Source organism: Desmodus rotundus, chromosome 5 (genome assembly GCF_022682495.2).
Source record: "Desmodus rotundus isolate HL8 chromosome 5, HLdesRot8A.1, whole genome shotgun sequence".
NCBI classification, from domain to species: Eukaryota; Metazoa; Chordata; class Mammalia; order Chiroptera; family Phyllostomidae; genus Desmodus; species Desmodus rotundus.
Window position 1 is genome coordinate 35,594,744 of NC_071391.1, and position 15,029 is coordinate 35,609,772.

A 15,029-nucleotide genomic window follows, 5' to 3' on the forward strand; every position below is an offset into this window, starting at 1 on the left:
ATTGCTGTAACAAATCCCTAAAAATTGGAATTGAGCAATGAATGGGCAGAGACTGCAATTTTAAGAGCATAATAAACACCAAACATATTTAGTAAGTTCACTGAACACCAAGCAGGATGAATACAAAGAAAATCACCTGAATCCATATTGTCAAAATGATAAACATCAATAGCAAAGAGAAAAGGGACACATTAGTTTTAAGGAGCAATAAGACTTATGGCCAATATGTCAACAGAAACTACAGAAGTCAGAATGGAATGGTATCATCACAGGTACTGAATTATGAAAATATTCTTCTAAGACAAAATAAAGACATCTACAAACTAAAGAGCTAAAGAAAATGGTCTCTAATGGAAGCACAGAACTACTGGACGGAATGAAGAGCACTAGGAATGAGTGAAATGTAAATGGCAGACGAAAATGAACATTAGGCAATTCCCTCACACAAGTAACGGCAGTACTTAGACTCAAGTACAAAGAATGTAAAGCAGTGACTGAGTCCGTAATATTTATACTGATTAGTATGGTAGTATTTCTCAGGCATTTGTAACTGAGCAAATTCTGTCAGTGTGTGTGTGTCTGTCTGTCTCCATATTATTGAAGTATTTCTCCTCTCTTTTATAAATTAGGATAAGAGAATCATAAATGTTATAATTCATTATATTTGTACAAATAATTATACTTATTAGGAGGAACAGAACAACTTCTTTGGGAGCAAAATTTAAAAGTTAAAAGTTTTAAAATTCATTGAAATACTTATGTGAGGCTTTTAAACATGTCCCATTTCAATGGGAATATTACATATTTTAAATGTATATGATCTACCTAAAACAAAAAAACAAGAATTGAAAGAAGAAAGCGAAGAAGTAAGTATCGTAACATTCAGGATAATGGTGACCTCGATGGGGTATCAGCAGGAGGGGACCCAGAAAAGAGACTTGGTGGATCTAGCGGTACTCAACCCAGCTCTTAAGATGGGTAGTAGGTTTCCTAATTTGCATGTCATTTTTATGCATCAAAATTTACACAGTCCTTTGTACGAACCAAAGGTTACTTAATGAAAATTTTTAAAGGAGAGGTAACGAAATGAGATAACTCGATTTATTATCCCTGTTAATTAAAAAGATTTGTAGAAGGAAATACCTGTTTCATCTCCTGTTCCATGACTGCTGTGGATCTGCTGTAAGCCAGGAATTGGCCGCGTCGTCAGGTACCAGACTGCATGCAGGACGTCTGTGGCGTGTATACGATTGTGATCTGAAGTCACCAGAAATGTTTTACAAAAATGATCACTGTTTTGTATTTACCATAAGACATTTTAAGAAGTATAATAATATTTAGTCATCCTCATATATAAATTGTGTGGCTTAGAGTAATTTCCCACAATTTTTGTTTCATCTTACTTTTTTCTGACAATAGTATTTATTATTACACTCAAAGTTTTTTTGTTTTTTTTCCTATGTTCCTTGTATGCAGTTTTTTAATTGTATTTTTTCCATGACCATTTATCCCCCTTATACTCCACAATCACCACACTGTTGTCCACGTCCATGAGTCCTTTTTCCTTTTTGCTTGATTCCAATTTCACTCATGTGGAATCTAATGAACAAACTGAACTGACAAGCAAAATAGAAAAGACTCATAGATAGAAGGATGGCTGGGGGTAGAGGTATCATTTTTTAAATCCTCTTGATGTATTAAAAACTTTTTTTAAAACTAATACTATGAAAACATAATAATACTATGAAAACATAATAATACTATGAAAACATAATAAAGGGGTCAAAGAGAAGGTAGGATGATGGGGCTAATTGAAAGGCATTGGAAAATATATTTAAGGCTGTAGCTTTTAAAAATATTTTGTAAATAGTGTCTGGGTTATGGAGACCTATGTTTGAACACAAAATTTTTTGCACATGGGCACATAAAACAGTTAAAATTCTGGATACTTGACCATCCTCTGACCATCTCACACACACACACACACACACACACACACACACACACACACACAAATGAAGATGCTATTTATTCCTCAGGTCTGCTATAAGGATTAAATGTTAAATGGTATATGAACAGATTCAGAACAGTGTCTGATACATAGTACATGATCAATAAAACACTGGTTTACTGAAATGTCTCTATGTGAAAAGGCAAGACCTATAAGTAAAAACCAGTTTTGCTATTTATAATTTTATAACCTTGGAAAAGATCCTTCCGAATTTTAACTTCTCACCTGTGAACAGAAGATAATTCAACCTTTCCCACAAAGATTAAATGAGATAACCTTCGTTAATCTAATGATTATAGTCATAGCTGACATTCAATAAAAATTCAATGCTTCAGCCATTACTTTAATAAGTAGCTACTGTGAAGAATGGGCAGATGATACAATACTAAGTGTTAAGGTTATAGAACATGGTTCAATGTACTAGGGGCTTAATTATCATAAATAATCATCACCTTTTATTGACCATGTACTACATCCTGTAGATTCCAATACATGCTTTACACAGATTATCTTATCACTACCTATGGGGTAAGTACTATTGTTATTCCCATTTACAAACTTGGAAACTAAAAAAGTTAGATCCAGATACTCTTTTCTTAAACAATATATCCAAATTGGAGCTGACAACGAATACTCCCTACCACCTCTTTCTTTCCATTTCCCTTTCCTTCAAGTCCATCTTAAAGTAGTTCTTTATTCCATTTATAAAATTTAGTCACTTTTTAAAATGCATACTTTATAAGTGGAAATTATAGTATATATATAACTCACATTAAATTATGAAGTATCATCATTATGAGTTAAGCCAATTTAATAATTTGCTATTTAGGTAGTTGATTTCCCCAAAATACGTCAAAAGAAGGGAAAATGTAGAATGTATTGACACATAAAGAAAACTATCTTTGTGTATTATGAAATTCAAATGAATTTTACCATAAAATCAAAAAGCCATTAAAAATTATTCATAGATCGGGATACCATTAAAAACATAAGTTCTATGGGTAAATTTTAAACATTTTAAAATCTAGAATTTTTTGAAACACTTGACTAAATATTATTAGACATTTTAAAAGATTAGATATTCAGTTAATATTAACCTAGAAAAATTGTATCATGTAATAAATAAAAGCAGATTATAAATAGGTGTCTGTATTATGATTTACTTCATAAAAAATATATGGAAGAAAAGTTTTCAAGAATATATATGAAAATGTTAACAGTAGTCAGTTATCTTTAGGTAGTAGGATACAGATTTTCTTTTTAAATCTCCACTTAAAACTATTCCAAATATGTAAATTAAAAGTGTTCAGGAACTATCTGAAGGGAAAAAATAATAGCGTTTCAAAGCCAGTATTATTTATTTGCACTTAAATAATAAGGCATGTTAATACTTACAAGGAATATCTCGATAGCCATTTTCTAATGCACGAAAATAGTTCATGAATTGCAGAGTGGGAATTTTAAATACTTCCAGTAAACCAGTGTCTTGAAATAAGGTATACATAACCTAAATATCAATTAAAACAAAGTTCACTTTAAGAGTCAGAATTTCTATTTGTAGTTGACTATAATGTTTTTGTGATTTGCATTTATGAATATTAACCATGTATATTTAAGTTAATAATTTATTAAAAACTTCCCTACAATAAATTCTTTTCAAAACATGAAAAAGGAAGACATCACCCTAAAGCCCATGAAAACCAAAGAAAGATTACCATATCATGTTCTAGTTTAAAATTTTTTCCATTCTTCCCTTTAGCTCTTTATTCATAATTTATTGAAGGGTATATGAATTCTAATCTGTTCTAGTCCTACATGTTAGAAGAAGTCAGAAAAGTATATTTAACAGGTTTTTGTACCTAAAGGCTTCAATGAGATGAATTAGATACCTTCAATATAATTTATCCATATGTTCTTATATTTCATAAATAAGATACTTTAGAGTTAATGAGAGCGATACTTGGGAAGGTTAATCTGATGCTGTTGTATAAACCCATCAGAGACAACCCTTAGTCTGGGTAGCAAAATGAAAGTATTTTTCCATGGTTGTAGCAAGAAATAAACTATTTGGTTTTGAATAAAAGATAGAGAGGGCAGGTGAAAAAAGAAGCATTAAGTTTCAGTGGTTAGAACCAGATCACCTTTTTTCCTTCTCAACCTGAAGATGCAATACAGTAATAGACTGAAGATTTACTCTTCATTACTCTAAGAGTAAGTGCTCTATAATAATACTCTATAATATTCTATATTGATAATACTCTATAATAATACCCTATATTACTCTTTCAACCTGAAGCTTCAATGCAGTAATAAAGTAAAACTTTATTACTTCAGTAAAATTAAATATTATTATTATGGACAATTAAACTACTTTTCATTTGTAATATATATATTTTCAAGTTTACTGAAAACTTTATTTGTGAAAATAATTCAATTAAAAATATTGAATTTCTGCCCAAACCAGTATTAGACATTTTTAGATTTTGCTTTTCATAAAGATTTAAAAAACATTTATAATTTATTTATTTATTTTTAAAGATTTTATTTATTTATTTTTAGATAGAGGGGAAGGGGGAAGAAAGAGGGAGACAAACATCAATGTGTGGTTGCTTTTCATGCCCCCCCACCCTGGGAACCTGGCCCACAACCCAGGCACGTGCCCTGACTGGGAATTGAACAGGTGACCCTTTGGTTTGCAGGCCGGCACTCAATCCACTGAGCCACACCAGCCAGGGCAAACATTTATAATTTAAAAAGTGGAGATTTGAAACAAACCTGACTAAGGATCTTTCCTGATTTCTCTCCCATCTCTTCTACAAGTTCAAAAATTTGAAAATTCCAGTTACTCATCTTTTCTATTAATGAGTCATAATCTTCTATTAAAATCAGGTCCTGTGATGCTTCCTGTTCAATCTGTAGATACAAGAGGGAAAATGCACACCAACTTAACCTTTTCTTGTATAAATATTGTTAAATCCATATCTAAATGAGAACACTCAAAATTGAACATTAAAAGGTAGACAGTGCCATTTTCTACAATGGTTTTCTCAGATATAATTGGCATTTACTATTTCTTTGTAGAATGCTATCTTTTTATAAATATATGTCTTCTAAGCATCAGATTTCTTAATCTTTACATTGCTTTTATATATAAAAATATTTCTAAAACCCTATACAAATATAAAATCCATTTTCACATTAGAAGCTACAGGTATCAAGAATAATAGAAACTCCAATCCTTATGTGGCATTTATTATTAGCTTAACTTCCCAAGAGAAATGGGAGTTTTTCCCTAAAATGATTTGAACTTTAAGAATAAAAAATTTTCTGGTTTAAGTAGATTATTTTCATTGTTTTTAATGACTATACACCTGTTCCTCAGACCTTAAAACACATATAAAGAAATTATCAGTATGGAAAGTAACATGTCTACTATAAAAGTAAACAAAATGTGTTCATTGTAAAATAAATGCACTTTCTTGTTTGAGGATAATGAATTTAGAAGTAATTATTTATTTTTATCCAAGGTTTTCTATAGTGTGGTATAGTGACTTCTCAGTAGAAAAAATTTAAAATATTTTATTAAAAACCCCGTTCCAGGCAAAAATAATAAAACTTCACTAAGCACTAACTAATATTATATTTCACCTTAATATAATCATAGCATAAGTTTATCTTTTACATTTGGTTGCTGTTCATTCTGTGCCTCTTCTGTGAGGTGATTATCACCTTCCAAAAGTAATTTTCTGGAGTCTCTGTTGTCTGTTTCCACTTCTTGTTGAGCTTCTGTAAGGTTGAGTGATTCTTTTGAGAAAATGCTATTGTCTTCATCACCTTTCAAAAAATAGTAATACACAAGAATAAAACTTGCCCTATATGGACAATTTTATAATAGGAAAACTTATTTGCAAAAATATTCAGATAAAGTGAACCATAATGGCATTCAATCTAAATTAATGACACCAAAAAATTAATTACACCATTGTTTCTATCTGGCTGGACTATAAGGCCCACATACCTTGCGCATGGGTAGTACAGATGTTTCACCTGATATTACCTCATGGGTGAAAAGAGATGAGTGGATATTCCTTATAAAAGTGAGAATAGAAAAAGTCCCTATTGATCCCTATTGATAGAAACTTATTTTTTCTACCAATTTGATGTAAACAATTTCCAACATCTGAAATTGTTTGAATATTGGATATGAAAGTGAGATTAAGGCACATCTAAAACTCAAAACACACATTCAGCCCTGGCAAGTGGCTCGGCTGGTTGGAGCATTGTCCCATGAACCAAAAGGTTTTGGATTCAGACCCTGGTCCAGGCACAAGGGGAAGCAACTCACTGATGCTTCTCTCACATTGATGTTTCTCTCTCTCTCTCTCTCTCTCTCTCTCACACTCTCTCTCACTCTCTTACTCTCTCACTCTCACTCTCACTCTCACTCACTCACACACACCAGTATATCCCCAAGTGAGGATTAAAAGAAGTATTGATTTTAAACTGTAATTGAAAAAATTAAAAAACATGCCATTTGTAGCAAGTTACAAAAGGGTGTAACATCTAGGTAAAAAAATAAAAATGAAAACACAGTCTCATGAATATAAATTACTTTTCTACCAATGTGATCAATTAATAATATTCTTTTTCCCAAATTACATGGAAAAAGAAAGCAGCCCTGGTGGCTAAATAGTATTCATTCAAATGTAAAAAAAAATATTCCTACTCATTCTATTTATAATATCCTGAATAAGAAACTCACCCAAAACTTATTAACGGCGGAATAAATAAACTATTGTACTCATACAATTGAACAATACAGAACAAAGAGAAGGAACTACAATCACATGCAACAATATGTATGATTCTTAAAAATACAATGTTGAGTAAGGAAATCCATCACAACATACAAACAATGTGATTCTCTTTATGAAAAGTTCAAAAAAAATATCAAAACTGATACAGATGAATGAAGACTGAAAGATGGGAAGAATGCTGTCTTTGGGGGATAAACCTGGAAAGGTGCTTGCAGGGAATTCCAAGGTACTGGTAGTATGTGTTGATCTGTGTGCTGATTGCCCAGGTATGTTAAGCATGTATTCATTGCAGTTAAGTTTCAGAAGAACTAGGTTCAAATCCAGATTTTTGTACATAACAATGGCAAGTTTTTTCCTTTGTTAAATGTAGATAATAACACCTGTCTTACTAGGTGATCAATAAATGTTAGTCAAATCTGAACCTAACACACTAAGTAACTAAAATGTCATAAACTGATGATTAGAAAGTGTTATCCTTTGGAAAACATTTCTTCCAAATGAAAGACATTTATTTTAAGAAATGAAATACAAAATATTCAACTCTTCTTAAGGTAGTAGCTACAATAATATTTTAAAATAGCCATCAATTTAGAAATTGTTGATATTCGAGGTACTTTTTAATGACCTAAACTTCTAATAACTGTATCTTACAGATAATAAAGACAGTTGAAATAAAGGTAGCAATTTTTTTCCCAAAGAAGCCCACAACGCTCTCTCTCGTCCCACATGCACTCTTTCGAAATGTTTTCTTGTCACTCTTCCATTGAGAGAGCATCTATTTCCCAACCCCCTCAAATGGGACAGACTGCATGACTGCTCTGATTAACAGAATATGGCAGAAGTCACACTGCGTTTGTCCTGGGTGGAGCCATTAACTAAACTGGCAATTTCCACTTCCTTCTCTCTTGGGATCCAGCCAACATGTTGGAAGAAGCCCAGCAAGAGGTCATAGTTAGATGGACTGGTCAAGAGCCAACAGACACATGACTAATTCATCTCAGAAATTCGGCCCAATCAATCCTCCAGACAACTGTCACTTGCCAATATCTGACTGTAATCACGTGACACCCCTCAAGTGAGAATCTCCCAGCTGAGAAGAGTCAAGAGTCAATCCAAAATATGAGAATTAACACATTATTTTTAAAAACTACTGAGTGTGAATACATGCCACAAAATCCCCCCAATGTAAATGTATGCTTAAATAATTTCAGTAAACTTAGTTGTGTGACCATTATGACATTCGGTTTTAAAACATTCTCATCTCCCTGCAAAAGTACCTTCATGTCTATTGACAGTTAGTTGCTATTTCACCCTAGGCAATCACTGTTAGGATTTTCGTTTCTATAAATATGTCTTTTCTGACAGTTTTCCCTGTAGTAGCATGTATCAGAAGTTCATTTAATTGCTAAATAAAATTCCATTGTAAGGATATACCTCATGATATTTTGCCATTCACGTGCTCACGGACATTTGAAAATTTCCAGTTTTGCATTATTATAAATAATGAAGTCATAAGCATTCACAATCCTGTCTTTGAGGGCTCATGTTTTCTCTTGGGTAAATTCTTAGCTGTGGTATTGCTGGGTGGTGATGGTAAATGCATGTGTACCATTTTAAAAAACTAAAAATGTTTTCCAAAGTGGCTATATCATTTTACATTCTCATCAGCAATACACAGGGGTTCCAATTTCTCTGCATCCTTGCCAATACTCGGCACTGTCTGTCTTTTTGATTACAGCTATTCTAGTTTCAGTGTAGTGGTATCTCATGGCTGTATTAATCTGCGTTTACCTAGTAACTAATGATCATCTTTTCATGTGTTTCACATCCATTTGTTTATATCCTTCACCAAATTATCTAAAATCTTTTGCCCAATTTTTTCCCCATTTTTAAATGATTTTATTAGGGTGACATTGGTTAAAACCACAGGTTTCAGGTGTACAATTCTGTACCATCTGAATTTGTATTGAGTGTTCACCACCCCAAGTCAAGTCTCCTTCTACCACCATTTGTCCTTCCTTTTCTGCCAAAATTTTTGTAATCCCCACTAGAGGATATGTTTATTGATCAGAGAGACGGAGAGACAGAGAGAGAGAGAGAGACAGCAATGTGAGAAACATCGATTGGTTACCTCCTGCACATGCCCCCGCGAGGAATCAAACCTGGAACCTTTTGGTTCATGGGACAATGCTCCAATCAAGCCCAGTTTTTAATTGAGTTGTTTGACTTCTTAATATTGAGTTGTACGAGCTCTTTATGTATCATGGATATAAGACGTTTGTCTGATGTATAATTTGCTAATTTCTCCCATCTCTGGTTTGTCATCTCATTTTCTTAATTATTTCTTTCGAAGTGCAAAAGGTTTTAATTTTGCTAAAACCCAATTTGTCATTTTTTTTTCTTTCATGGATTGTGCTTTTTGGAATTGTATCTATGAATGCTTTACTCAACCCAAGGTCACAAAGACTCTGTTCTGTATTTTCTTTCACAAGTTACATGATTTTATCTCTTATATTTAGGTCTACAATCTATTTTGTGCGTTCAAATTCTTTTTTTGACAAGTGGTTATCCAATTGTCCTGGCCCCATTTGTTGAAATGAAATGAAAAAAAAAACTATCCTTTTTCTTTTGAATTGTATTGGCATCCACGTCCAAAATCAATTCACCATAAATGCAAGAATTTATTTTTGAACTCATACTTCTTTGTTCCACTGATCTACATACAGGCTCATCTTTGGGCCAATACCACACTGTCTTAATTACTGTGGCTTTATAATAAATTCTGAATTCAGGTAATGTCAGTCCTGCAAATTTGTTCTTTTTCCAAAGTGACTTGGCTACATAGGTCACTTGTATTTTCATGTAAATTTATAAATCTCTCAGTTTTGTTAAATTTATTCTACTTTATTCTTCTTCATACTACTTGAATAAAAATGTTTTTCCTAATTTCAATGTATGATTGTTCATTGCTAGTATACAGAAATACAACTTATTTTGTACATTGATCTTGTGACTTTGCTAAACTTGTTTATTGGTTCCAGTACTGTGCGTGTATTTGCGATTTTCTCCTTAAGGATCATGTGATCCTTGGATAGGGAGTTTTTCTCCATTAAGGATGATACTAGCAGTGTGTTTTCCAAAGATGGCCTTCATCTCACTGTTCTATTTTGAGTGTTTTTCTCATGAAATAGTGCTGATTTTTGTCATGCTTTTCATGCATCTATTGAGATCATGTGGTTTTTTCCCCTTTATTCCATTAATGTGGTATATTACATTGATTTTCTAATGTTAAGCTACCTTGTGTTTCTGGGATAAATATATCTTTGTCATGGTGTGACTGTTTTATATGTTGCTGGACTCAGTTTGCTAGTATTTTGTTAAGGATTTTCATGTCTACACACATAAGAGATAATGTCTGTAGTTTTCTCACAATACCTTTGGTAACTGGTCTTACAGAGTAAATTGGCAAATTTTTTCTCTTCTATTTTTTTTGGAAGGCTTTTTTTTTTAAAGACTTGGGTTTATTTTCAGTCTAAATCACCTTTATTTTATTTTCTCCATTACTTATTTATCCTCCCTACACCCTCTCTTCCACCTCCACTCACCTCTGCCCCTACTACAATCACCACCCTTTAAAGTGTAGAAACCAAAAACTATTACATTGCACGCTTTAAAACGATGAGTTTTGTGGTATGTTAAGGGATTCCTACGAGTTTATAATCCCTGAAGGGCCTACCTATTCCTGGCTTGCTTGTATTTCCCTGGGGTGCAGTGCTGCAGAATTTGCCAAGTTTTCCCTACCATGGCAAGCCTTCAACTCCAATCTCTGTCTCCCTGGTCCCATGAAGCTACCAAAAAGACTGCTCATTTTGTCAGGCACTGGCCCCTCTGGCAAACACCCTTTCGGTTGCCACTAACTCCTAACTTTCTTAGATATCTATCCTCCTCCAGATCTTCTAGTGGTGTTTCTGAGAAGCTTGTTAGTTCTTCAATGGCTTCAATCAGATCTTTTGGTTAATAATCTGTACAGTTTTTCTACCTACCTTCAGGAGGAATGTTGGTGCTAGCTAACCATCTACTACTGGAACCTTGGTCATCAATTGTTTAAAGTTATATAACTACTATAATTTTATCACCAACAATACTCTTGTTTGATCATATACAATGTTTCAGAATGATATAATTATATTTTAAAATAATTCTTCTGTGCCATAAAAAATTACACAAACCTTTTAGCCTTAAATTATATAGTACAAATTTCAACATTAATACACTTAATTTCACTATTTGTGAGCCAAAGCAATAACCTTGTATTATATTCATTTGTACAGTACATTTTTACTCTTCAAAAAAATTTTCAGGCCTCGGCAGGGTGACTCAGTTGGTTGGAGCATTGCCCCATACGCCAAGGTTGTGGGTTGGAACCCCAGTCAGGGCACACACAAGAATCAACCAGTGAGTGCATGTAATCGGGAACACAAATCAATGTCTCTGTGTCTCCTTCCCCTACCCTTCCTCTCTCTCTAAAATCAATCAGTAACTCCAATTTTTAAAAAGCTTTAATCACCTAGCACTTACACTTTGTTCCTAGTAATACCTCTCTGAAGTAGATAAAAACACTATAATCTTCCATTTTAAGATGGATAAACTGAAGTTAAACTTATTCATCCTAAAAAATACTGTAAAAAATTGCCGTTAAACACACATGACTACTCTTATATCTCACCTGATTTTCCATTGTGGCAGTCTGTACTGGACACTGATTCAGACGTGGAAACATATTTCAGTATTTGATGTCCGCAGCTTATAGAATAAAACATAAATATATACATATATACACACACACACATAAATAAACATGTATATATAATAAATGGGGCAAATTTTTTAAATCTAAATACAATTAGAAAATCTGCTTAATTTTTTTTTCTCTCACCCGAGGACATTTTTTTCATTGCTTTTAGAGAGATGTGCGAATCATCGACTGGCTGCCTCCCATACGTGCCTGTACCAGGGATCAAACCCCCAACCTAGGTATGTGCCCTGACTTGGAATGAAACCTGAAACCCTTGGGTTACAGGACAACACTTTAACCAACTAAGGCACATCATCCCAGACAAATCTTAACTTTTAACCAAGGCCCCGAATGCATCACATTCTAATAGTCCAATCTCTCTATGGCTTCACTAGGCTTTATCCTAGAAAGTATCTGGGTGATCCTGAAGAAAATAACATAGCTTGAAAGTCAACACTGATGTCTAAGATAAACACTTAGTATCTAAGCAGAAATGAGAGTGAACACCATATGAACTGGGTGTTACAAATAGACACTAAAGGAGTTTACACTAAAATAATTTTCATACATTTACTGATAGGATATGATATGATGAATAGAATACTACTATATTTTACTTCAGATGGATATCATTTAATTGGAAAATAAATGATAGCACTGAAATGAGAAAACATTTTAGTTAGAATACATACTTCTAGATAAATAAGGAAGAGGACATAGTCTTATTTCATCATCTAGTTATTAAATAGAACAAGAATATTAGTAATACCTTAAGTAACCTATATGGGAAAACAAATAAGCATTTGGGAAACTTACCTATTACATAAATTACTATCAGAATTTCTAAGTTGCTGATAAAAATCTGGTGAAGTGGGTGCATTGCCCAGAGATCTGTGTAAAATAACACTTGGCTTAGCAAGAAAATCAGCGGTACTGGGAAATTCTATAGGTGATCGATTAGCTAAAGAGCCAGCAGACACTGGTCCATGGCCAGGAGAATTCACAGGACTCAGGCTGGGTAAAACACCTTGAAAAGTTAAAACAGAGGAAAGAGATATATAAATAAATTATGTATGTTTATTGTTTATGTATTCATTTAAAGAAGGCAAAGTATTTACACTTAAGTGATAGAACAGATTTCTAGACGGAGCTATCTTGAAGACACTCTAGGAATTGAAGCAGAATATAAATATAAACCATATTTGTCACCATCTGTGACTGTGAAATAAATACCTTGTGGCAGGATAGCACATTATAGATGAATACTGAGTGTAACTGAAACATACATACTATGTGACACAAATCTTCCTGATTCTTTACCTCACATTTTGTGTCCCCACCAGCTTGATTATCTAATCTATGTGAACAGAGTATATTTACCAAATTTTACTGAATATATTTCAATACAATTAATATTTCATTTTTGTTTGAAAAATCCAATTTCTTAATAGCAGTCAGCAAGTTGAACATATAATAAAATTATGTTAACACAACATACCCTTTAAAATATGCACATCTTTCCAGCTTATTTATTTATTCAATAAATATTTGAGAGCCTATTATATGTTGGAAAATGTGCTGGGTTTCCCACAATGCTGGGGGAAAAGATACCATCTCTGTAATTCAACAAACTAGAAGTCTAGTGGAAAATATAAATGAGTGCAAAGTGCTAAATAAGGAAAAAACCGTGCTACAGAAATACATTTCTAATCCTATTGACTTACGAAACATTTGCTGAGGCAAAGTGCCTTGCTAAGGCAGTATAACTATATCTGAAAAGGAGGCAGACTTAAAACTTTATTTGGAAATAAATATGCAAGTAAAGTATGAATCAGAGAGGAAAGCAGTTAACAGTTATTAAGGACCTACGATATTTTCAGGCACAGTGGTAAACACTTAGACTGTGTGACATGGTAAATTTTATGTGCCAACTTGGCTAAGCTATGGTGCCCAGCTGTTTTGGTCAAAAAGCAGTCTAGATGTTGCTGTGAAGTTATTTTTCAGATGCAGTAACATTTCAATCAGTAGACTGAGTAGAGCAGATTACCCTTCATAAATGTGGGTTGGCCTCATCCAGTCAGTTGAAGGCTTTAAGAGAAGAGACTGAGGTGTTCCCAAGAGGAAGAAAATTTTGCCTCCAGACTGCCTTTGCACTCAAGACTGCGGCATCAGCTCTTGTTAGAACTTCCCGGCTGGCAGCCTGCCCTAAAAATTTCAGACCTTCCAGCCCCCATAATCTCATACACCAATGCCTTAAAATAAATCCATCACCCTGCCCCTCCCTTTCTACCTACATGCATGCATGTATATATGTATGTTATATATGTACATACACACATACAAACATCCTATTAGTTGTTTCTCTAGAAAACCTTGATACAGTATGTTATTTAATCTTCACAATAACAATGTGAGTTAAGTAACATTTTCACTTTACATGTGAAGAAAGAAAAAACTAATACCACCCCACCCCACACCCTACCCCAGAAACTTGATTTAGTTAACAGTTATCACTGTGAGACCACTCTTTCCAGAGCTGCAAATGCTTTTATTTTAGATTAATTTGTGTACACTCCTATAAATTTTATACAATGTTATGGCTGAAGGGGATTTTATAAACAATCTGGTCAAAGAGTTTGTTTCAGAAGAAGAAACTGAGGACTAGAGAGGGAAAGTGCCTTACTTGTCAAAGTCATAATGGTTAGTTACTAGCTGAAGAAAACAGTGCAATTTTCAGCATACTTTTCTCTAATTATACTAGTGAGTGTCCAAAAATCCAGACAAATAGACTGAGAAGACTAAAGGGTAAATAACATTAGGGTAGAAATTTGATAAAATATAGGAAAGCTTCAAGAAGAAGACAAAACGGTAGAGAAAAACCTAGTAATTCTTCAGAAAGACTTTCTAGCCTTAACTGGTGTGGCTCAGTTGGTTTGACATCCCCTATAACAGAAAGGTTGCTGTCTCGATTCCAGGTCAGGGCACGTGCCTGGGTTGCAGGAGGTCCCTGGTTGGGGTGCATGAGAGAGGCAACTTATAGATGTTTCTCTTACACACCAATGTTTCTCTGCCTCTCTTGCTCCTTCACTTCCCCTCTCTCTAAAAATAAATAAAATCTTTTTAAAAAAACTTTCTACAATACCGACCCATCATTTTTTATTTTAAACCTTATTATGAAATAGAATATGCATGCAGAAGTTACAACAGGAATGCTTATCACTTGAGCTAAGACACGAAAACGCCGTCCTAACTGCCTTCCCTCTCATTAAAGGAAATCATTATTTTGACTTTTATAGTACTGTTTTTCTTGCCTTGCTTTGTATTTATGCTACATATATACGTATCTCAACTATTTAGATTAGTTTTGTCCCCTTTTTTTGATCTTTGTAAATTGAATCAGACAGTA

General features: G+C 33.5%; 1 protein-coding gene across 1 annotated transcript in view; it reads right to left on the bottom strand.

Moving 5' to 3' along the window:
• The window catches only part of PDE3B (phosphodiesterase 3B), a 153,449-nt gene that overhangs the window by 24,787 nt on the left and 113,633 nt on the right, over window positions 1-15,029 (bottom strand). Inside the window, exons 6-11 of the mRNA XM_024558827.4 lie at window positions 12,440-12,650; window positions 11,555-11,631; window positions 5,694-5,845; window positions 4,787-4,924; window positions 3,407-3,518; window positions 1,144-1,257 (exon numbers count right to left, since the gene is read on the bottom strand). Coding sequence (XP_024414595.3) covers window positions 1,144-1,257; window positions 3,407-3,518; window positions 4,787-4,924; window positions 5,694-5,845; window positions 11,555-11,631; window positions 12,440-12,650 — 804 coding nt within the window. The remainder of the gene's footprint in view (window positions 1-1,143; window positions 1,258-3,406; window positions 3,519-4,786; window positions 4,925-5,693; window positions 5,846-11,554; window positions 11,632-12,439; window positions 12,651-15,029) is intronic.